The sequence below is a fragment of the Neomonachus schauinslandi genome, chromosome 16 (assembly GCF_002201575.2).
Source record: "Neomonachus schauinslandi chromosome 16, ASM220157v2, whole genome shotgun sequence".
Lineage (NCBI taxonomy): Eukaryota > Metazoa > Chordata > Mammalia > Carnivora > Phocidae > Neomonachus > Neomonachus schauinslandi.
The window spans coordinates 10,312,725-10,336,222 of record NC_058418.1 but is presented as its reverse complement, the minus strand read 5'-3'; the positions used below and the strand labels follow the sequence as shown (position 1 = coordinate 10,336,222).

Sequence of the window (23,498 nt, the reverse complement as noted above, 5' to 3'; positions counted from 1 at the left end):
CTCTCTGTTGTATGTGGCTCTAGGACCATCATCATCACCAGACAGGATGGTGTTCTCTGCATTAATCTGTTAACATCTGTTTCCCTCCAGTAGAAAGTGGGCTTCACAGAGGCAGAGATTTTTGTCTGTGTTATTTTCTGCTGCCTTCCCTGTGCCGGGAATAGTGCCTGGTTCAATAAATTTATGTTGAATGGAGAATGGGTGAATCATCATTCTCACCAACATTATTATTCAGTGATAATCTGTGAAAACATTGATACTAGTTGTTATTGTTACAGCTACTGTCTATTGAGTACAGACTGTAATACCTGGAATTGGGCGAAGCAGTTACTTGCTTAAGCCTTACAAACCCTCCCGTGAGGAGAGTACTGTTATCATGTCCATTTCTCCGAGGAGGAAAGCGAGGGGAAGCAGTTTGCCCAGTATGAGCCCAGGCCTTGTCTGCCTTCAGAGTCCAGAGGGTTTAGGCCTGTTGGTTAAGAACTCGGGATCTGCAGATGCCTGGGTGGCCCAGTCAGTTAGGCGCCTGTCCTCGGCTCGGGTCATGATCCCAGGGTCCTGGGATGCAGTCCCACATGGGGCTCCCTGCTCAGCGGGAAGCCTGCTTCTCCCTCTTCCTGCAGCTCCCCCTATTGTGCTCTCTCTCGCTCTGACAAACAAATAAATTAAGTTAAAAAAAAAAAAAAAGAACTCTGGGATCTGTCCTGATTGTAGGTTGGAATGTCAGCTGTGGCACTTAGCCGCCTTGACCTTTAAAAAGTGAAGTCAGGGGCGCCTGGGTGGCTCAGATGGTTAAGCGTCTGCCTTCGGCTCAGGTCATGATCTCAGGGTCCTGGGATCGAGTCCCGCATCGGGCTCCCTGCTCCTTGGGAGCCTGCTTCTCCCTCTGCCTCTCTCTCTCTCATGAATAAATAAATAAAATCTTTAAAAAAAATAAATAAAATAAAAAGTGAAGTCAGTCAGAGAAAGACAAACACCAAATTATTCCACTTCGGTGGAATTTAAGAAACAGAACGCAGGTAGCGGGGAGGGAAGCGACAGGCTCTTAAATACAGAGAAGGAACTGGGGGCTGTCAGAGGGGAGGTGGGTGGAGGGGGAATGGGGAAAACAGGTGAGGGGGTTTAAGAGTACACTTGTCGCGGTGAGCACCAAGAAATGTCGAGAAGTGCTGAATCCCTATACTATACTCCTGAAATTAATACAACACTCTGTGCTTCTTTATACCTCACGGAAAAAGAAGAAAGCCCCCGCCAAGTCCCCGGTAGCCTGGGCGGGTCTCTCCGGCGGCGGCGGCGGCGGCGCGCAGGCGCGGAGGCAGCCCCGCCCCGCCCACTCGCCCCGCCCCGCCCCGCCCTCTGCCCCGGCCGGCCGGGTCTGGTGGTGAAAATCGGGGAACTTCCCACGCGCCTGTTCGCTACCGCGGCTGGGGTGCTGCGGATTCTAGGCTGCCGCTCCCAGGAGGCGGCGGCGGCGGCCGAGGGAGAACGAGCCCAGCAGACCAGGGAGGAGGCTCGCCGGGAGCGGCGACCCAGCCGCCGGAGGAACCGAGTATGGCGTGGCCGCCGCTGCTGTGGCTGATTCTGCTGTCGCTGCCCTGGGTGCCCGCGGAAGCCGGTGAGTGACACCCCCTCCCCCGCCCCGCGGCGCGGCGGCCGATGCTCCCCTTCTCCGTCCGCACTGGCGGGATGGTCGGCCTCCCCCGGGGCTGGAGGAACGAACGGGGCGGGGGCTCAGCCTCCCAGAAAGCTGCCAGAGTTCCTTACAGTAGAGCCATCAGTCTAGGAAAGTCCTAGCCCACAGCCGAGAATGAATGACTCATGCCCAGACACCTCACCTCCCGCTCCTGCTCGCCTTGGCCAGACCCGAACAGGCTGTGCCCGCTGACCTCGTCAGAGAGTGCTTTAAGGGGCTGGGTCAAGAGGGCGGGGCACACAACCCGTTCCCCCTTCTGACCCCAAATGTATGGTTCTAAGAGCATGGCCATTCATTCCTTCATGCATGCATGCGTTCATCCCACACTCGTTTACTGAGCGCTTACTGTGTGTTGGGCAGTGTTGCAGGCCCTGGGGATAGAGCTCTGAAGTCAGATGGCCCTGGTTTCAAGTGAGCTTTTGGCATTTAATACCTATGTGAGCTCAGGAGAGCTTCCTAAGCTCTCTGTGTCCCTAAAATGTGTTGCGGATGGTGGGGGGAGGTGGGGTGGAGATTCTACCTACCTTGTAAGACTGTGTCTTGGGAGGATGCTGAGCAAAGTCGGATGCACTCAGAACAATAATGATAATGATAATTCATATGAACATTATTAATACTGAATGCAGACTTGGGGAAGCCACAGTCGCTCATCTCATCGTTTCCCAAAAGGTGATTCCAAGAACACCAAGCACTTCTCCAGAAAAGAGGGGCCTGAGGCTTGAGGAGTTCACGGAGGGCCACCAACTCAAACCTCTCAAGGAGATTCCCAGTATGAGTCCCACTGTAATCTCCATTTACAGATGAGGAGACTGAGGCACAGAGAAGGGAAGCGACTTGCCCAAGGCAACAGCAAGAAGTAGCAGGTCCAGTGAGTGAACCAAAATAGTGGACAGAGCCCCCTCTACCAGGACAGGAGAGCCTGGTGCCCAGGAGCCAGGGTGCAGGGTAGACCTAGGCAAGTGGCTTGACCCTCAGAGGTGCGCTTGACCTCTCTGTCCAGTGGGGATGAAAATATGAGTGCACATCTCATGGGGCCGTGGAGAGGGTTGCAGGAGGCCACTTGTAAGGAAGCAGCTCAGTGTCTGGCACAGAGAAGGACCTGAGTGTGGCCGTTAAACTTCACCCAATGTCATCTTCATGGCAACCTTGCCAGGGAGGAGACCTGCCATCTGGTGGATGAAAGCACCAGAGAAGGAGCCCCACATGCCTAGGGCCACGCAGCACATCAGTGGCAGAGTGAGCATTCAGACCCACGCTAGCATGCTCACCACTCCCCGATTGCCTGTGTCCAAACCCTGCCTCCTCCACACAGCACGCTCCTAGCACCCCTGCCCGTTACCTCCCAGCTTCCTCTTCCTCATAACAATAATATTCACCTTGACAGAGTCATTGGCACACGCTAATCCTCTACGTAGATTTCATTGCCTGGTCCACCCAGCAACCCTATTATGCTGTAACCACCCGCAGTTTACAGATGGCAAAGCTGAGACTCAGGGGAGTGAAACCACCTACACCCAGACTCAAGCTGCTGAATAGCAGTACCGGGGTTCAAAGAACTTACCTCCTTCCCACCTTCTCCACTATCTTTATTATTAATAATAAGAATGGATAGCATTGTGTTTATTTATAGCAGTAAGAGCCAGGACATATTGAGGACCTACTATGTGCTGAGGCCTGAGGCTGAAAGATTTTAATATGGAGCCTGGTGGGTTAGAGGTCAGGACTCCTGAGTGCAGACCGCAGGGTTCAAATCCCTCTTCTGCCATTTACCCTCTCTGTGACCTGGAGCAAACAACCGGCAAACAACCCTCCGCCTTGGTCTCCCCATCTATAAAGTGGAGCTGATGGTAGTGCTTGCTTCAAGGAGCTGTTTAAGGACTAAATGCTGGGAAATGTGTGAAGCACTCAGAACAGCCTGTGTTAACTGTTATTAGTCCTGCGTTACAAACTAGGAAAAAGAATCGGAGAGGTTAAGTAACCTGCCTGAAGCCTCACAGCAGAGGTCGGAAGGGATCCAAAATCCTTGAGTTATAATCGCCTCGCTTCTTGTGCCAGGATCCCCTACAAACCTTCTCCCAATCGGGGTCCGTGCATCATCATCATCATCATCATCATCATCATCCCATAGTTCATGGATCCTAAGGCTTAGAATTTCTGCCCCTTTTCCCACCCCTCAGTCGGAGGTGCTGTAACAGTGGTATTGGTGACCCTGGGCTGATGAAAACGTTCTGGAACTAGATAGTGGTGATACTTACATACACAACGTAATGCCACGGAACTGTGCACTTTAAAATGGTTTAAATGGCAGATTCAAGTTTTTAACCACAGTATTGCCCACAATTTAAAGCAGCAATGGGGAAATACGGTAATCACAGCGCAGCCAAGCTGCGCGGACGCGGACGGGTAGCAGCAGCCCCGGTCCAGCCCCGGAAGGGCCTCCCGGGCGCCCCTTGGCATCCAGACCCGCGGACGCCCCGCAGACGCCCGGGTCTGACCCGCCCCGCGTTTCCCCGCAGGGCCCGGCACGGTCGGCGTGGTGGCACCCGCGCAGATGCGCGGCCTCCTGGGCGGCACGGTCGAGCTGCCCTGCAAACTGCAGCCGCTGGAGCACGAGGTGCGCGTGACGCAGGTGACGTGGACACGGCGGGATGCGGCGGGGGCCGACCTCAACGTGGCGGTCTTCCACCCCACACAGGGCCCCAGCTTCCCCGAGCCCGGCCGCTTAGAGTTTGTGGCCGCCAGGCCGGGCGAGGAGCTGCGGGACGGGTCGCTGGCCCTGCGGGGCTTGCGCGCCGATGATGAAGCCAACTACACCTGCCGCTTCGCCATGTTCCCCGAGGGCAGCAGGAGCGCCCGCACCTGGCTCCGCGTGCTCGGTGAGCAGAGGAGTGGGGACAGAAGAGAGCTGCTGGGGGGGGGGGCGCTGGGGGAGGAGGAGGCGCAGGGATGGAGCGGGGAGATTCTGTGGGGACAAAAGGAGGAGATGGGGCAAAGATAGCGGCGGAAGGGGCTGGAGGCTAGGAAGAGAGTTGGGATCCTGGAGAGTACGGTTAAGATCTTGCAGACTGAGGGCAGAGCATGGGGCGGGGGCGGGGCAGGGAGAGTCCTCCCCGGGGCCTAGAAAGCACGGAGGCCAGGGTTTGCCTCCCAGGTGGCTACCACCAGCTTGGCAAATGCTTTCATCTCAGATTCTCCTTTCCTCGCCTGTAAAATATGGTTAGTAACACGAGTGCTGCCCTCAGAAAGCTATCCCGAGGGTCTCGGGAGTTTATCCAGCTGAACCTTAGAACAGGGGCCCCTGTGAGCTCCTGATGGCTGTCAATCATTGTTACTCCCTTTGGTGAGGAAGGGAGAGTTGAAATACACAGACGGGAAGGAGGCTGATTCTGACACCCAGCAGAGGAGGCTTTCCCCAGCGGGGGCCCAAATGCCCTCCCAGGCATTGTCATGGACGCATGGTACATGTTCCTGAGAAGAACATTTCCCCTTTGAAATTAAGTCTCTGTGAAGAGGAGATCCCTCTGAGGATTAGTAAGAGTTGACTCACCGTTGGAGTGCATGCCAGGAACTGATCCAGGCCCTTACAGGAATGACTCCCCTGTGAAGTGCTTGGAATGGTGCCCACAGCACCCAGCCAGAGGCAGCACTTGTCATTTCAGCAAATCTGGGACTTCAGGGCTTCGGGATGAGAGTAACACAGAACCAGTGACTGGCCCCGGGGGGACCAGCTCCCGGCATCTAGCCTCACGGGCGCCCTGGGCTGGATTGGAGGAGGCTGTGCTGACTTTCCTGTTAGTGGGGCCTCTGCGGAGGACGGAGCGGGGGAATGAAGGATGGCAGCTCACCGTGGCTTCAAAGCTGTTTTGGTGGCTCTCAGTGGCCCACTTCACACTGAAGGTGCAGCTGTCCCAGGTCGGGGGGAGCTCTTAAAAGGTTACATGGTACTTCCATCGTGGTTAGATGTGTGACCAGGACCACCCAAGAGAGCAAGCAAGACCAATTGGAAAGGTGGAAAAAATTGCAGTTTGAGATCTCTGCAGCTGAGATATCATCTTCTCTGGCTGCCGCCAGAAATTTAGTAGAGCAGAGGGGCACCTGGGTGGCTTAGTTGGTGGAGCGACCGACTCTTTATTTTGGCTCAGGTCATGCTCTCAGGGTCGTGAGATTGAGCCCAGCGTCGGGCTCCATGCTGGGCATGGAACCTGCTTGGGATTCTCTCTTTCCCCCAGCCCCTGCCCCATCCCTGCCCCATCCCTCACTCATGCCCATTCTCTCTCTCAAAAAAAAAAAAAAATTTTAGTAGAGCAGAAACAGGTTGGGCCCATGCTACTAGGAGATGATCAGACGCTACCTGATTTCAAAGGAATATGAACAAGTCATCCTAACGCTGTGGCCAGAGGATTGGCACCAGAACAATTTCATTATCAAAATCTGAATCGAGCATTCTGGTTACCCCCGGACGGGGCGCCTCTGATAACAATCTACCCAGCCAGGTAGTACAAGAGCAGAGAGGGTCTAGCCCTGGGCCCTGGACCGTTCCTGACTGCTTTAGAGTAGGCCACAGACACCAAGACCACCAGAGCGGGAGAACCAGAGCAAACGTCCTTTTGGAGGCATCATGAACCTGAGGAGACCATTATGATAGGAGATGTTGGTGGGGCTCAGAATGTCAGCATTCCGGGTATCTTAGGAACAACTGGGAAATATGGAGCAGCAGACGAAAAAAATTAATCTACCTCCTTACTTTGTGAGAGCGTCCCTTGGACTGTAGGCCACATTCTGGAGCATCTACCATGATCCCTTAGGTGAATCAGAAGCAGCTGCAAACACAGCTTTTCATGTCTGGAATGAATCCCTCCCCAATTCCTTGCCAACATAGATAGACCTGGACCAACCCTCCTCTACTGTACATTAATTAGGAAGAAAGATGTGGAATGGCAGCCAGTCCTTAAGCCTTGCCTATGTCTTTTGTTTTATTTTTGTGAAAGATGATGAGACCCAAAGAAAGGGAAAGCTGAGATTTTATGCCATGCCTTTAAAAATATTCATCAGTTAGGCAGGGCTGGGAGGGAGTATCTACCCCAGAGAGTCAAGTTCTCTGCTGCCTCCTTGCTGGTACACTGTGAATAAAATTGAATGGCGTTTTACAAATTATAAAATAATGTGTTGAAAAGCGCGTTTGGCTGTAGTTTTAATACTGAGTTCAGCTGTGAAATCCATCAGACGTGCCGAGTGAAGTACAAGTCAGGAAAAGCAAGATAAATTGACCTTAAGCCCAAGTGATCAAGTGAATTTGCTTTAACAGATGTGGAAAATGAGATAACCTACTAGATTATTCCCAGCACCTGTGATTTCTTTTTCTCTTCATTAGCCAGAGATGACTAATTTAAATTTAGAAGCTGATTTTAACTTAAAATTTCCATGAAGAACCTATTCATTGCAGATGCCTATTATACTGTGTAATCATTGTTTTGGAAATTTTATGTAAAATTAAAACTACCAGGATTTTACCCCCCCCCCAAAAAAACCCCACAACCAGTGAGTCAAATTTAAGAGAAATCTCCAGTCCATAATGACACTACACTAACAAGTAATAATGAGGAAGGAACCAAGCGGAGCCCCAGGTTTGGGAATCACCAGAAGAATGAAGAAGAGATGGTCACACGGTGGGTTTGGAGTCAGACCTCGTGTGAAAGCCCAGCTCTGTCCCAAAGAACTGTGACCTCAAGCCTGCCTCCCCTTCTCAACTTCCAGAGCACTGCTCAGACCTCCTCTCCTCCATGAAGCCCTCCTTCATCACTCCCCCAACACTGGGGCACCCCTTCTGGCCTCCCCCATCCCAGCCTTGCCCGCTCTGGGTTGCCACTTTCTGGGGAAATCTGTCTTCCCCTTGGACTGTATACCCTCTGACGGCAGGGCTGGGGCTGCCTTGGGCATTGCTGGGTCCCCGACATTGCCCATCCTCCAGCCAGGCAATGTACTCAATTCCCAATAATAATAATAGCATTTACTGAGCACTTCTTATGTGCCAAGTACCATTTTAGGAGTTTTAGCTGCCTATTCTCATTGCCTGGGATCCTATCATTATCTCCCATTGACAGACAAAGAAACTGAGCACGGACGTGCCCAAAGCCACCCAACGGCTCAGGGACAGAGCTGGGATTTGAACCCAGCCCTCCGGGCTGCCCCGTTCTGCTGCTGCGCTGTTTGTTGACAGACTGCAGGCGGGGACTGACCGGTCCCTTTTGCTCCTGTCCACAGCCCAGCCGGAGAACAAGGCTGAGACCCAGGAGGTCCCGCTCAGCCCGCTCAGCCCAGATCCTGTGCCTGTGGCCCGCTGCGTCTCCAGTGAAGGTCGCCCGCCCGCCCGGATCTCCTGGTCACACCTGGATGGGCAGGCCAATGAGAGTCAGGTGCCAGGACACCTGCCTGGCACGTTCACCGTCATCAGCCTCTTGACCCTAACACCCTCAAGCCAGACAGATGGCAAGACTGTCATCTGCACAGTGGAACATGAGAGCTTCAAGGAGCCCGTCCCTCTGAGCGTGACTCTCGCCGTGCCTTGTGAGTGCACCCAAATGTGAGCAAGGACGAGGACCGCTCCCCGACTGTCCCCACCGCCACCCCCACATTGTCTACATGGGGCCCCCTTGGACCACAAATACTGTCCTTCATTGTCTGTACCAGCTTCTGAGGCCACAGTCAATGCTGTAGCCCGGCTTGTCTCCCCTGGCCCTGCTGGCCTCTGTCTACACTGACACCCCACACTGTCTCTCCCGGCTCCCTTGAACATGGCCTACACACACTGCCTCCACCTGCTTCCCTAGGCAGCTGTCTACACTGGCCTTGCCCACATCGCTACGCTGTTTCCTGCATTGTCTACAACTCCCTTGTCCATTTGCTACACTGCCTCACCATCGTCTACGCTGGGTGTCTGAATATTGCCTCCTGGGCAGTTCCCTCCGGCACTGTCTACCCTGGACACCCTCAACGTTGCCACTGGGTCTGAGGGAGGAGGGGATCAACACTGGCTCCTCTCCGTAAAAAAAACACTCTGTCTCATTGGCCTTCCCCGTGAGGACCTTGGAAAGTCTTCCCTGTCGATCACATTTGGGATGGATCGACAGCAGCTAAAGCAGGGCCATCCAGGGTTCTTCCCAGCAGGACTCGTCAGAGCCTTGAATATGCTCCTGTGTGTTATGGGTGTCTAAAAGGCCTTTTCTAAGAGGACACCCATGGCATGCCAGGACCTGGCTACCCAGAAAAATGGCTAGAGAGAAACAGGTCCCCAGAAGCCTTCTCAGCACCCTGCTACCTCCCACCATGCCGAGGACTTCTGGCCTGTTCTCTGGGGGAATCCATTGCCCCAGACTCCTCACGGGCCTCTCTGTCTTGGGCTGTTCCTGAAAACCCACTGAGGCCTTTTCTCATCACGACATGATCCCACGTATCTTCAGGCCCCTGTGAGGGGTCCCTGTCTCTGAGCCTGTGTGTCTGTTTCCTCCAGACCCCCCTGAGGTCTCCATCTCCGGCTACGATGACAACTGGTACCTTGGCCGCAGCGAGGCCACCCTGAGCTGTGACGTTCGCAGCAAACCGGAGCCCACGGGCTATGACTGGAGCACGTGAGTCCTGGGTGGTCCCGGACTCCCAGGTCTGAGGGAGGAGGGGCTGGGGGCCCAGACTCTTGGGTCTGAGGGAGGAGACAGGTACAAGAAAGTGAAAAGAGAGAAGTCGACGTTAGGCCCCAGTAAAATTTCTGTCTTGTATGCACAGTTTATGAGGAGGTTTAGTTCAGGTTCACCGTCACACCTGCTCTTTTCAGTTGTCTGCTGTGTGCGGGTCGGTGGTCACCTCATCCCGTGTGACCCCCACACTCCGGGCACAGGCAGCACCATCACCGTGCCTGGGGTCGAAGATAAGTTGGGCCCCAGTAGGGACCGCTCTGCACGGGTCCGACTGCCGCAAGGGCACCCAAGCAGCTCCAAATTGATCCTCTTAACCTCTGAGCTGTGCCACCTCCACCTCCTCGGTCACCTCATGTAACCCACTCAATCACTTCTGACGGAGCAGGTGCTGTCCCCATTCTCTAGATGAGGAAGCTGAGGCGCAGAGCACTCAGATTTCCTCAAATTCATAGCAAGACTAGGCTGAAGAATGGGGAAAGAAAAAGGCAAAGGGATTGATTGTTTTACGTAATTCGTATCAGGCTTTTGTTCTTATTACAAAATAACTTGTGGCCATTGTAGAAACTTAAGACAATCCAGTTATAAGCAAAAAGAAGAAAATAAGACAAAGTGTCCAGAAATACCCACCGTTACCCTTTGTTATATACCCCTCCCACCTTTTATTCTCTACGCTTCTCAACAAAAACTGCCGTAGGCACCGTTTTGAAACTTTGCCTTGGTCTCAGGATCGCCTTCCCGCATCACGGCACGTAGGTCCCCACCCCCATTTCCCCCAACAGTTCGTCAGGCGAATCTGTAGATGTACAGAAAGGATGTAAGACTTTCCCAGCGAGCACTCAAGAACCCACCCCATGGATTCTCCTGCTCACCTTTTACTGGATTTGCCCAGTCGCATCCATCAGTCTGTCCCTCTCCCCATCCATCTGTCTTCTACCTGTTATGCACGTCAGAGTCCCCACAGCCCCCTTTTTGGTGCTGCTGGGATCCCATTCCATCCGATGTGCATGCCATCAGTTACTTAACTAACCCCGGACGTGGGATACGGGGCTCGCTTGTCCCCACTTGCAACCACGCAGATGGCATGGTGGCGCCCATCCCCCACCGGCCACCTCTGTGGATAGCCACAGCCGTGTCTCTACAGTCAGTCAAAGGAATCGCGGTCAAAGGTTTTCCAGTGGCGTTGGCAGACGCCTCTCCTTGTCCTGCCTCAAAGCACCGTGATCCAGGCTCGTGCGCCACGGGGCTGGGTTTCCAGGCCGGCTCTGCAGGACGCCCAGAATCCTTGCGTCTTCTCTGTCCACTAAACCGAAGCGTTTTTGACTGTGTGCTGTGTGCCAGATCGCACGGGCCAGCGTGCCCCGGTAAATAAAACAGACCAAGTTCCCTCCCCTCCTGGTGCTTCCACTCTAGTGGGAGAGGGAAACAAGAAACAAAACAACGCTGTGAAGTCCATGGTGCGTCAGATGGGGATAAAGGGATAAAGGCTGCGGGAGAGGTAAAGCAGAGGGTGGGGGCGCATTGCAGTTAAAATCGGGTGGCCAAGAAAGGTGTCGCTAAGGTAACGTCTGAGCAGAGGCCTGAAGGAAGGGAGAATGAGCTGGGTGCATACCCAGGGGAAGAGCATTCCAGGCAGAGGGAACAGCATGTGCAGAGGAAGCTGAGGTGGGAGCCTAACTGGAGTGTTCGAAGATCAACAAGGAGGCCACCGTGGACACAGAGGAGAGGGGAGAGTCACAGACTGTGGTTGGTGGTATCTGCAGCCAGCGCACGGGGTCTGTGGCTGCATAAGCACTTTGGGTTTACGCTGAGTGAGGTGGGAGCCACGGGAGGGCTCTGAACAGTGAAGGGATGTGAACAAGTTAGTTCTAACAAGATCTCTCCAGCCGCTGCATGCGGGAACAGAGGGGGCTGTGGGGTGGCGTGGAGGCAGGGAGCCCTGTGAGAAGGTGGCCGCGGAGGCCCAGGAGCAGGGGGATCAGCCCGGGTTGGTGGCCGGGGAGGCCTTGCAGAGCGGTCAGAGTCTGGAGAGGTTTTGGAGTTGGGGTGGATGGCACCTGCTGATAAGTGGGATGTGGGTATGAGAGGAAGAGTCGGGAAATTCCAGGGTTGCTCTCAGCTGAGATCGGAGATGGCATGAGTGTACAGTGAGAGTTCACACCTGCCACTTCCTCCCCCATCTGTCTCTCCCAGGACCAACGGGCCCCTGCCACCCTCTGCTGTGGCCCAGGGCTCTCAGCTCCTGATCCAGACCGTGGACGAGTCCATCAACACGACGTTCATCTGCCATGTCACCAACGCCCTAGGGACTGGCCAGGCAGAACTGACCATCCTGGTCAGAGGTGAGGAGCCCTTTGGGTGGCGAGAATAGAGGGACCGAAGGAGGAGGTCACAGCAGGATTCCCTCTGAGGGAGGAGTTAGGAGGTGGTTCCTGATTAAGGGAGTCCTCAGACACAAGAATGCTTTCTGATTCCCATCCTTCCCCTAACCCCCCTCATGAAAGGACCAGTGAAAGGACCATGAAAAGACCAGCTCTACTCTCTGTTAACTCACCATCTATACCATTAGAACTATTGTACAGCCCCCTGGATACACCCCCTCTGCAAACCCAGGCTTGGGTAGCTGTGTGAGGCTTGTCCCCAGGGACTCAGAAAGGCCTTTCCAAGCATCTGAGGCAGGACTCTCTATCAACTGCAAATGATAGAAGCACAACTCAAAATGATCTAAGCAAAAAACGGGACTTTATTGAAAATGCACCTTCAGGTAGGGTTGGATCCAGATGCTCCAGCCATGAATCCCAGGAACTTCCCTTTCCATCTCTTGTCTCTGCTTTTCTCTGTGTTCTCAGGGAGGTGAGATGTCCCTCGGCAGTTACAGCCTCCCGTCTTACCAGTTTAGTAATCCCAGGGGAAAGAATACACCACTTTCATTAGCTCTAGCCAAAGTCCCAGGGCTGAGTGTCATTGGCTTAGCTGGGGTCCCGGCACTCCCGTGAATCTATCACAACAGCCAAGGAGAATAGAATGCTCCGATCGGCCAGGCCTGGGTCAAAGTCCCATCCTAGGAACCAGAGGGTGGAGTCAAGTCCTCCTGAACCGTGACCAGGAGAGGCCGAGCGGTAACTTACTTAAAGGATGAGGAGTCATGTTTTGGGGGCAGGTGAAGACCCCAGGAGCCTCTGAACCTAACCCTGCTTCCTTCTTTTCCAGAAGAACCTCCCAACCAGACGCTACAACAAGGCTTGTCCATCGAGAACATCATTATCCTGACTGTGGGAGTCGTGGTCGGTCTGGCCCTGCTGGGGTTCCTGATTTATTTCCGGCTATTCCGACGCCCCCGTGAGTCCCTCCTCTTTGGCATATCTCCTGCCTGTCGGCCGTGAATGAGCGTCACCACAGCCGCCATGCTTGGCCACCTACTATGATCTAGACTCAGCCCCGAGTACGGCAGCCCCCCGCTGAATCCTCAGTACCGTGAGCTTCCCCCATCTGACACAGGAGGACACCAAGTTCAGAGACTCCTGTTCATTGGATCGTTGATTCCTTTTTACAAATGTTTAGGGAAGAGGGGCCGCAGCTGGCGCCCTGATCCCAGCTCTTAAGGGCCCGATGCTCTTGACTGAAGGGCTCCGCACAGGCGGTTCCCCTGCCTGGACCACCCTCCCCACGGCTCCTTCTGGTGAAGCCCTTTGGCTTCATAAGAAGAGCTGCAGAAGAGCTACGTTTTGCAGAGGACTTTCTGCGTGCCAAGCGCCGAGCCCTGCTGTATAGATGAGGAAATGTTTGCTTGGAGAGAGGAGGTGTGCCAGTGGGAGGGCAGTTCTGTGGACTACAAAGCTCGTTCCCTCAGCCACTAAACCAAACTGCCTCCTCACGTCCCAGCTGGAGGCCGCCTCCTCCAGGAAGCCCTCCCCAATTTCCCAGAGTGAGCCAAGCACCTGCTCTGGGCTTCCCAGCCCCAGCCCTTGCCCACTCTGGGACATGCCACTGTGTGGGGGCTCATCTGTCTCTCCAGTGAACTGTGATCCCCAGGAGGACAGAGCTAGAACTGTCATGGTCACAGCTATGTCCCCAGCCCCGCCTACCACTTGAGGAAGTGCCAAGCGTGGCAGCTCCGGAGCCAGACTGCCTGTGTCTGGGCCCGCATTCTACTGCTTTATTTTGTCATCAAGGGCAAATGACCTAATCTCTTTCCTCCTCTGTGAAATGGGAGTAAGCATCCCTGATCATGCAGGTGAAGCAGTTAGCGCAGCATTTGGCACATTGTAAGCCACGCACTAGGTGCATGTAGGCTCAGATTCCTGTTGCCTCCAGTATGATCACCATGGTTAATAGGAGCTCCGTGAGAACAGGGATTCGGGGCTGTTTTGCTCGCAGCTACATCTCCAGCACCTAGAATGCACCTGGCGCAAAGTAGACATTTCCTATTTGCTGAATAAATCCCTGTTTGATGGTTGAGGAAACTGAGGCACAAAGTGTCAATTGCCCAAGGTCACACAGCTCCTCAAGGACAGAGCTGGGATTTGAAACCTTCTATCAGGTTCCAGAACCCATGCTGAATAAATAAATATTCATTTAAAAAAATTTTTTTTTAAGATTTTATTTATTTGAGACAGAGAGAATGAGATAGAGAGAGCATGAGAGGGAGGAGGGTCAGAGGGAGAAGCAGACTCCCTGCCGAGCAGGGAGCCCGATGCGGGACTCGATCCTGGGACTCCAGGATCATGACCTGAGCCGAAGGCAGTCGCTTAACCAACTGAGCCACCCAGGTGCCCTAAATATTCATTTATACTTGATAACTGCATGCATAGCTGGGTGAGGCACATACCCCAGTCCTGTTTTACAAATAACCACTGTGGAGAGTGGCTCCCCCATGTCAACAGCAGAGCTGGGACTGAGCATTCAAGGGGCTCTGCCACCCACATGTGTCCTCTCGCCATGCTGTCCAGCATTGTCATTCCTTCCTGACAACTTCTCCTCCTCTTTCCCTAGGTCGGGACCAACGCAGCTCTTCTGCTAATGGCGTAAGTGTGGTGGTGGGGCTGAGGAGGGTGTGGGGGTCTGCACGAACCCCAGACTAAGTGCATGGACATTCCCAAGGAGGGGACAGTCATCTCTGGGCACCTGCATTGCTTAGTCAAAAGCCAGCATGGTATCAGGAGCCAGGTCCCGGATCTTTTCTCCCGATGCCTCGAGCCGTACTTCCCAACCTTTCCTGCTGGGCAGACTCCCCTGAAAAGTTTGCTTAAAAAATGCAGGTTCCCAGGCCCTGTCCCGTGAGCATCTGGTCTGGTGGGTCTGTGCTGGGGCCTGGGGATCTGCATTTCCATAGGTGCCCCTCCCCCTCCCCACTCATGACCACACCTTAAGAAATGCTGCCCCAATCACTTCTTGGCCTTTTGGCTAAGATCAACTGAGGAGGCGCTGCCCTGACTTCCAGGGAGAGGGGAGGGGACAGGCCTGCACGCTGGGCTCCAGTGGGCAGATTCTGTTTGGAAGGGCCCTGAGGCTAAAGTCTGAATATCTGCCTTCTAGTATGCCTCCTACACGGCTGTGGACATCGATGCCAGGTCTACCCAGGATCCACCGACAGAGAGCACAAGGTGACAGCGTCAGGACTGTTGGAGAGAGACACTGTGGCTGGGGCGGACCTGGACCTCGCAGCTGGCCCCTGGCCCCAGGGGATGAAGTCTCCCTCCAAAGAGACTGGCCACCCTTCTCATGCCAGACCTCAAGAATGTCCCCTCCGCCCTGCATTGCAGTGGCAGGTGCAAGTTCAAGTGCCCGCATGACCCCTCTCGGGTGCAGTCATGCGCTAGAAGGAATCGCAGCACTCAGGAAAGCCGTTGTGCTCACGGTTACGGTTTATTACAATGAACAGATGAGGTTAAGGTGAAAAGCCTTAACCTGTGAAAAGCCACATGGGGCACCATCCAGGAGAGTCCCGCCACCAGCTATCAGTTACACAGACAGTGCTGATTTCTCCCAGCAATGATGTGTGACAGCACACAGAGTCTCGCTAACCAGAGATGCTCACCTGAGCCTTGGTTTCCAGGTGGGGCCCCACAGACTATTCCAACTGCCAGAGAATTTTTGTAAGAATTTGATTTTCTGGCCTTGAGCTTCTAAATCTGTGTATCCGTGGCATCCCTGTGGTTACAAGAAAGAGCCACCGACCCTTGTCCAGAAGAGAACCCGAGGCTGGAGCTCAGCTGCTCAGGGCTGTTCAAGGAGCAGGAAAAATGGTGGACATGAACTTGAAGGATGTGAGGTCCTGGCACCTTCTGCCAAGACTCAGGTCCCGGAAGAGCATCTGTAGCCAGCGTGCTGGGCTTGGCAGGACCCCGGAGAATGGGAGCCAGTCACCCACCAAGGAAAGCAAAGCAAGGAGGAAGAGGTCCTGGAGGAGCAGAAGCCACAGCTGTGCAAGACAATGGACGGCCCTCAGACCAGGGAGGATACAGCCTAAGGTTCCGGAAGCAGAGCTGCTCAGATGCAACGGACCCGTTTCCTTTATAACAGACTCTGATCTCAGGATCAGGCACCAGAATTCCTCTTACAGCAAGACCCATCTGTTGGGGAAGTACTTGGCAGGAAATAAGACCGTGGGCCAGGATGCTAAACTAGAGCATGAGGCATGAGCTGCTGTGCAAGAGAAAACAAGTCCTTGGGATCTGTTCTGGACAGAAGGGAGAGTGTGAACAGAGAAGAATGGGAGGAGTGAGGGGCAAGGGTGTGGCAAGGCCCATCAGGCTCCACAGTGTCAGGGAGATGCTGCTACATAAACCCTTGTCCATCCCCAGCCACAAATACTTTATTAAACTTAATTTATTACACCTTGAGTGGCTGTGTGCAAGGGAGGACTTTTGTAGGAATTGGGGAGGGGCTGAGTTTTGTGTGGATTTCCAGCATGTGGGACAGAACCAGAGGTGTGGGAGCAAGAACGTGAATTGGGCGGGGGGGGGGGGCGCCTGGGTGGCTCAGCCACTTAAGTGACTGAGTCTTGATCTCAGCTCAGGTCTTGATCTCAGGGTCATGAGTTCAAGCCCCACACTGGGCATGGAGCCCACTTAGAAAAAGGCAAAAGAAGACCCCAGGGACGTGAGCCCCCAGGTTTCTCAGATGCCCTGGGGAGAGCTCATCTTATTTCTCTCTTAATATTTTTAACTAGGTCCTATATAAACATCCCCAAATCCAAAGTTATAAAAAGCATCAGGGGTCCACTTTGAGTTTTGCACATAGAGAATAAGGTGAGGGTCCAGCTTCATTCTTTTGCTTACGGATATCCAGTTTTGCACAACCTTGTGAATGTGATTAAGGCCACAAAACTGTACACTTAAAAATGCCGGAAATGGCCAATTTTTGTCATCTCTATTTTCCTACAATTTTTAAAAATAATGTAACATACCAAAACCCACCAAAAATACATCTTATTTTTTTAAAGATCTTATTTATTTATTTGTTAGCGCACAAGCAGGGGGAGCAGCAGGGAGTGGGAGAGGGAGAAGCAGGCTCCCCGCTGAGCAGGGAGCCCGATGCGGGACTCGATCTCAGACCCTGAGGCGAAAGCAGACATCCAACCAACTAAGCCACCCACGCGCCCCCCCGAATAGTACATTTTAGAGGGGGAGTTATGTCACCACAAGCTTAGTGGCTTCAGACACAAAATTCTTCTCTTACAGCTCTGGAGGTCAGAAGTCCAGAGTCTGACTGGGCTAAAATCAAGGTGTCAGCAGGGCTGGTTCCTCTGGAGGCTCCGGGTGAGAATCCGTTCCCTGCCTTTCCAGCTTCTAGAGGTGCTGCCAGCATTCCTTAGCATACAGCCCATCACGTGCCTTTCCTCCTCCTGCTCCCTCCTCGCTCCTTCCTCCTCTGACGTCCTTGCCTCCCTCTTCCCTTTAAAGAACCTTGTGATTACACCGGGCCCACTCGGGTCATCCAGAATAAGCTCCCCATCTCAAGGTCCTGAACTTAATCACACCCGCAAAGTCCTTTCGCCATATAAGTGAACATATCTTATCTACCACTCCCACCAGGATAACCATGGCATTGCTTGTCAGGTGAGGTTATTGCACAGAGAACAAATATATATTCTTTTTTCCATACTAGGTAACATCTCAGACACACCGTTCTGCACCTTACTTTTATTACTAGGGTTTCTGGAAATTCTGAGAGAGTGTCTTCTGTCTTTTTACAAAAAGCCACATAGTGGGGCGCCTGGGTGGCTCAGTCGGTTAAGTGTCTGCCTTCAGCTCAGGTCATGATCCCAGGATCCTGTGATCGAGTCCTACATCAGACCCCTGCTCATTGAGGAGTTTTCTTCTCCCTCTGCCCCTCCCCCCTCCACTTGTGCTCTCTCTCTCCCAAATAAATAAAATCTCTTTTTTAAGCCACATAGTTGGACACCTGGGTGGCTCAGTCAGTTAGGCAGCTGCCTTCGGCTCAGGTCATGATTCCAGGGTCCTGGGATCGAGTCCCACATCGGGCTCCCTGCGAAACAGGGAGCCTGCTTTTCCCTCTCCTATTCCCCCTGCTTATGGGCGCACACTTGCTCGCTCTCGCTCTCTCTCTCACTGTCAAATAAATAAAATATTTTTTAAAAAATTTTTAAGCCACATAGTAAGTACTCCACAGGGGGACATCCAGGAATTTTTCAACCAACCCCTTATTGGACAGGTGTTTGTAGTATTTCTGCCCCTTTACCCCTGGAGGTGAAATTGCTAGTCAAAGAGCATGTGCCTCTGTTGTTGCAATAGATACTAACAACTTGTCCCTGTAGAAGTCTCTGTTCCCGGGGCGCCTGGGTGGCTCAGTCGTTAAGCGTCTGCCTTCGGCTCAGGTCATGATCCCAGGGTCCTGGGATCGAGCCCCGCATCGGCTCCCTGCTCAGCGGGAAGCCTGCTTCTCCCTCTCCCACTCCCTCTGCTTGTGTTCCCTCTCTCGCTGTGTCTCTCTGTCAAATAAATAAAATCTTTAAAAAAAAAAAAAGTCTCTGTTCCCGGCAGTGATGGATGCGACCACTTGTTTCAGTGGGGGAAACATCTGTGGATTCCACAAGAGCCGGGAGTCGAGAGTGGACCCTGAATTTTGGTGTAGGAGTTGTATAAACTTCACACACGATTGAGAGAACCACGATCATCAATACTGGACAAGGAAGGGGAGGGGGTCTGATGGAGAGACTAAAACAGCCCAAACCCTCCATGGGCACTGCTTGGACTTGGAAGAAGAGGAGTTCCAAGCCAATACTACCCCACCTCGAGGAGCTTCAAGGTTCTGGAAACCTCTGGGTGGCAGACAGCTCAGGCTGAGGATGCTGGGCTATTTAAATTTGAGTGAATTTCACTTCCAGGCAGGTACCCAGAAAAATTGAAGCTAGGTCATCAAACAAATACCTGCACACGAATGTTCACAGCAGCACTGTTCCCAATGGCCAACAGTGGAGACACCCCAAATGCCTGTCAACAGATGGATGGGAAACCAAATGTGATCTATTCACACAGTGGAATGTCATCCACGAGAAAAGGAGGGAAGCACACACACACGCTACAAGAGGAATGAACCCTGAAAGAGTGAAAGAAGCCAGACACGAAAGGCTGCAGAGTGTAGGATTCCATCTATAGGAACTGTTCAGAGCAGGCAAACCCATGGAGACAGAAGAGAGATTAGCGGTTGCCAGGGCCTGGGGGAAGGAGGTGACAAGGAGCGACCACTTAACGGGTTCAAGGTTACCCTTTGGCATGATAAAAAAAAATGTCTGGAAATAGAGGTGATGGTTGCACAACACTGTGAATGTACTAAATGCCACTGAACTGCACACTTTAAAATGGTTAAAATGAGGGGCACCTGGGTGGCTCAGTTGTTAAGCGTCCACCTTCAGCTCAGGTCATGATCCCAGGGTCCTGGGATGGAGCCCTGTATTGGGCTCCGTGCTCTACGGGAAGCCTGCTTCTCCCTCTCCCACTCCCCCTGCTTGTGTTCCCTCTCTCGCTGTCTCTGTCAAATAAATAAATAAAATCTTTTAAAAAAATAAAATGGTTAAAATGAGGGGCGCCTAGGTGGCTCAGTCAGTTAAGCATCTGACTCTTGATTTTGGCTCAGGTCATGATCTCAGGGTCGTGAGATCGAGCCCCATGTGGGGCTCCATGCTCAGTGGGGAGTCTGCTTGAGATTCTCTCCCTGTCCCTCTGCTCTTTCCCTCTCTCTAAAACTAAAAAATATAATAATAATATAATATAATATAATATAATATATAATATAAAATATAACGGTTAAAGTGATCAATTTTATGTGTTAATTTACCACAATTTAAAAAAAACTTTAAATTTTTATAGAAAAAAAATGTTTCCATTTCCCAGCTCTTAGGGGCAGAATTTTTAGGAACCAATTAAATTCATGAAGTGAAGGATGGGTGAATTGTAAAGAAAAAAAATAGTATCTTAACTTTTTAAAAAGATTTTATTTATTTATTTGTTAAAGAGAGCGCACAAGCAGGGGAGTGGCAGACAGAAGGAGAAGCAGGGGGAGTGGGAGAGGGTTGCTCCGCTGAGCAAGGAGCATGATGGGGAACTTGATCCCAGGACCCTGGGATCATGACCTGAGCTGAATGCAGCCGCTTAACCAACTGAGCCACCCAGGCATCCCGTAACCTAAATTTTAAAGAAAACAGTTATTTAATGACCCCCGTTAAAGCACAATAAGGCAGACTTTCTTCAAGGGGAGGGGCTATTGCAATAGGATCACAGCAATGGGATCTTGTGGGGGACTGGCAGGGGATTAGACTCAGCTCTGAACACAGCAGGGGCAAGTGGGACTTTATAACCAAGGAGCAGGGGGTGGGGGTGCAGCGGGTGGGACTTTACTAAGAGGTAACATCAGGGATAAGGGGGATCCTGGCTAACCTGACCTGACAAGATTCTTGCTGAAGGCAGGCCAGGGTGATCAGACATCACCCGGAGAGTGGGGGGTGGGGGGTGGAGGATGAGGAACCTGATCAGACATGGAGAGCAAGCAGCTATGAAAGTTGGGTTAACTGTCCAATTAAACTGACTTAGGAGGATACTTGCCAAAACTGGGCAAAACAGACATGAACACAGAAGTCCAAAACTCAGGCTTCGTAGGAAGAGTGCATGGGAGCCTAGGTCGAGTCCAGCCAATGAGAGAATCTCCATCAGTATATAAAAATGTGATGGTGAGGATGCTTCAGGCGCCAAGAGCAGAGAGTGCCCTCTCTCTCCGACACTCCCCAGGCTGGGATTTAAAAACAAGGAACCAAAGTGTCTGTTTCTATTCCAGGCACCATGTGTGGAGTTCAGCTCTGCTGCTCTGCTGTTTGTTCCGTTTTCCACCATATATTGGCATCACCCTCAGGCTGGCGCCAAGATGGCTGCTGCATTCCTGCCATTGCAACCAGACCCAGACCTGGAAAAACAGACCACCTTGTGCTGCGTGAACTTTCCCAGCAGCCTTCTCTCAGCTGTCATTGGCCAGCATCGCCCACTGCTCAACCAATCCCTAGCCAAAAGGAGGAGACTGCCAGGGAGGCTTGGACCAATCAGGACCTGTCCTCTGGGGCTGGGGAAAAACCCAGAGGAAGGCTGCCGAACGGAGGACGGAAGTCTGGACCTCTGGTATTTATTAGCGGTGACTCTCTCTGGGTAGTTGGAAGGTGGGTGAATTTTACTCTCTTCTTTTGGAGATCATCCTGTCTAAATTTCCTGTATTACACCTTGACTTTTCTTTTAATAATGTGAAAGGAATCAAAGTCATTATTTGAGATAGAGACAGACAGAGAGAGAAGCTTCAGCACCTGGAAAATTCAGAATAACTGGCTTTGCTTTATACGCTGCCTAGCACTGCTTACAGAGCCTTTGCTCCAGGGGGTTAGTGGTGATAATGTATCAGAATCCCTCTGATCCCCTAAACTCCACTGCTGCTGCACAACCAAATTCCTACCAGAATGAGGCTGGTTTGGGCAATTTTGTTGCAGCCCAAACTTGGAACTGTCTCCCCTTGGCGGCTCCACTTGGAAACAATGGCTGGGTTTGCAAAAATCTCTCTCTCCCTCAAGCAGATAGAGGAAATTTCCAAACTGCTGCCAGAGGACTGAAGGTAAATCCCTGTGAACACTACAGTAAACATCGTACAAAACCTTACAGACATTAGGGACTTTTCAGGAGGTGGGGGATCAGTAACTCCTCCAGAGAAAATGCACTTCCCTTGAGCAGCGTCCCAGAGGGGCAGGGAGAATTCAGGAGGTAGCTCAGGTCCAAAGACAAAGTCAGCACTACCACCAGGAGACAGCTGTTGGGGCATGAGCATCTCCTTACCCCTCCCAGCAGCCCTGTGAGGTGGGGATGCTTGTCCCCATTCTCCAGAGGAGAGGTGAAGTCATTTGCTACCAAGATCCCACAGCCAAGTCGTAGCAGAGGCAGGCTGAGAGTGAGGCTCACCAGCTCGCCACACGGCTGGGCTGGACTCTGCAATTGTTCAGCCCTCCTGGGCCACGTCACCCCACCCCAAGGTGGATCAAAGTCAAGACTTCTCTCTCACTCCAACCTGGGGACCCTGGTAAATGCCATCACCTCCGGCAATCTGGTGACATACACAGGCAAACTGCTACTGAGTTATGACACCCCAACCTAGCGTTCTTCCCATAGACCCAGAAACCTCCCCTGGCGCTGCCCCCTTCAGATCCGTAGACAAGCGCTGTCCAACAGAGATTTCCATGATGGTGAAGGAAATGTTCTGTAGCTGCGCTATCAAATGTGATAGCCACATGGGATCATTGATTAACTTGAAAGTGATCAGGTCGAGAAACTAATCTTGTTTGTTTGTTTGTTTTAAAGATTTTATTTATTTGAGAGAGAGAATGAGAGAGAGAGAGCACATGAGAGGGCGGAGGGGGTCAGAGGGAGAAGCAGACTCCCTGCTGAGCAGGGAGCCCAATGCGGGGCTCGATCCCAGGACCCTGGGATCATGACCTGAGCCGAAGGCAGATGCTTAACCGACTGAGCCACCCAGGCGCCCCTTATTTATTTATTTTTTATTTTTTTATTGTTTATTATTTGTTTATTTTTTTAAAAGATTTTATTTATTTATTTGAGACAGAGAGAATGAGAGAGAGAGAGAGAGCACATGAGAGGGCGGAGGGTCAGAGGGAGAAGCAGACTCCCTGCCGAGCAGGGAGCCCGATGCGGGACTCGATCCCGGGACTCCAGGATCGTGACCTGAGCCGAAGGCAGTCGCTTAACCAACTGAGCCACCCAGGCGCCCCTCGAGAAACTAATTTTGAAGGCGCTGAATTTTAATTAATTTAAGGGTCTATTTCAGTCACCTTAGGTGACTGTCTATAGTATTAGCACAACCCTGAACCCTCCATCACCTAGACCCTGTCCCAACAGAGCTCAAAATTCCAATTAATCCCTCCTTCTTCCCCAGCCTCACCCCCTCCTACTCAGTGCCCCCTCAGCCAGGATTTTTAGCCTCCAAGCCTTGCATGTCCTATTTACGTTGCTTGGCAAACCTCACCCCCCGCCCCTGTGCCCCACCATCTGTCTCATTGCTACTCCCACTCCAGGTCTCTGTTCAGATGTCTCTTCCTCCAGGAAGGCTTCCCTGCCCCTCAGGCTGAGTGAGGCACCCCTTTGGGCTCTCCCGGCCCCCTGGGCTCCTCCGTCCCACTGCTGATCACTGTGGATCATTGCCCTGGGGATCGGTCTGCTCCCCGCAATACAGACACAGAACTGTGAGCCCCGCTGTGGACTGAGGACAAAGCAAGAACTATCTCAATCACCACTGTGTCTGCAGCACCACCCAGCACAGCGTTGAGCATAGGGAGTGTTGTTGGAATGAATGAATGAATGAATGAATGAATGAATGAATGAATGGTGGATGCTTTTGAAAAACTGTGCTAAAAGCTTTAGAGTGAGCCAGCCAAAGGTCAAGTCCCATCTCCACCTACTGGTAGACTTGCCTCCTTCCTCGAGCCTCTGTTCCCTCATCTGTGAAATGGACGCAGTTATGTGTGGTTGGATGTTGGATGAAGCAGTTGTGTTGGGCCTCTCTGCAGGGACCTGCCTGGCGCAGGGGGATTGCTCAAGCAGAGACTGCCACGACTCCCT

General features: G+C 52.5%; 1 protein-coding gene and 1 pseudogene across 1 annotated transcript; both read left to right on the top strand.

The window, feature by feature from the left end:
- The first annotated feature begins 1,551 nt into the window (after positions 1–1,551).
- On the top strand, positions 1,552–16,205 carry PVR (PVR cell adhesion molecule). The gene is made up of 8 exons (XM_021681140.1): positions 1,552–1,615; positions 4,210–4,569; positions 7,955–8,257; positions 9,201–9,318; positions 11,572–11,720; positions 12,589–12,717; positions 14,371–14,402; positions 14,914–16,205. The coding sequence occupies exons 1-8, from the start codon at positions 1,552–1,554 to the stop codon at positions 14,983–14,985; spliced, it is 1,227 nt and encodes a 408-aa protein (XP_021536815.1). The 3' UTR covers positions 14,986–16,205.
- Positions 5,527–6,432, top strand: LOC110572753 (annotated as a pseudogene).
- Positions 16,206–23,498: the final 7,293 nt, after the last annotated feature.

Excerpts from the sequence above, each read along its gene's own strand:
- PVR (XM_021681140.1), top strand. The coding sequence starts at position 1,552 with ATGGCGTGGCCGCCGCTGCTGTGGCTGATTCTGCTGTCGCTGCCCTGG. Across the intron at positions 11,721-12,588 it reads ACTGACCATCCTGGTCAGAG|AAGAACCTCCCAACCAGACG; the intron begins GTGAGGAGCCCT and ends CTTCTTTTCCAG. Across the intron at positions 12,718-14,370 it reads CCGGCTATTCCGACGCCCCC|GTCGGGACCAACGCAGCTCT; the intron begins GTGAGTCCCTCC and ends CTCTTTCCCTAG.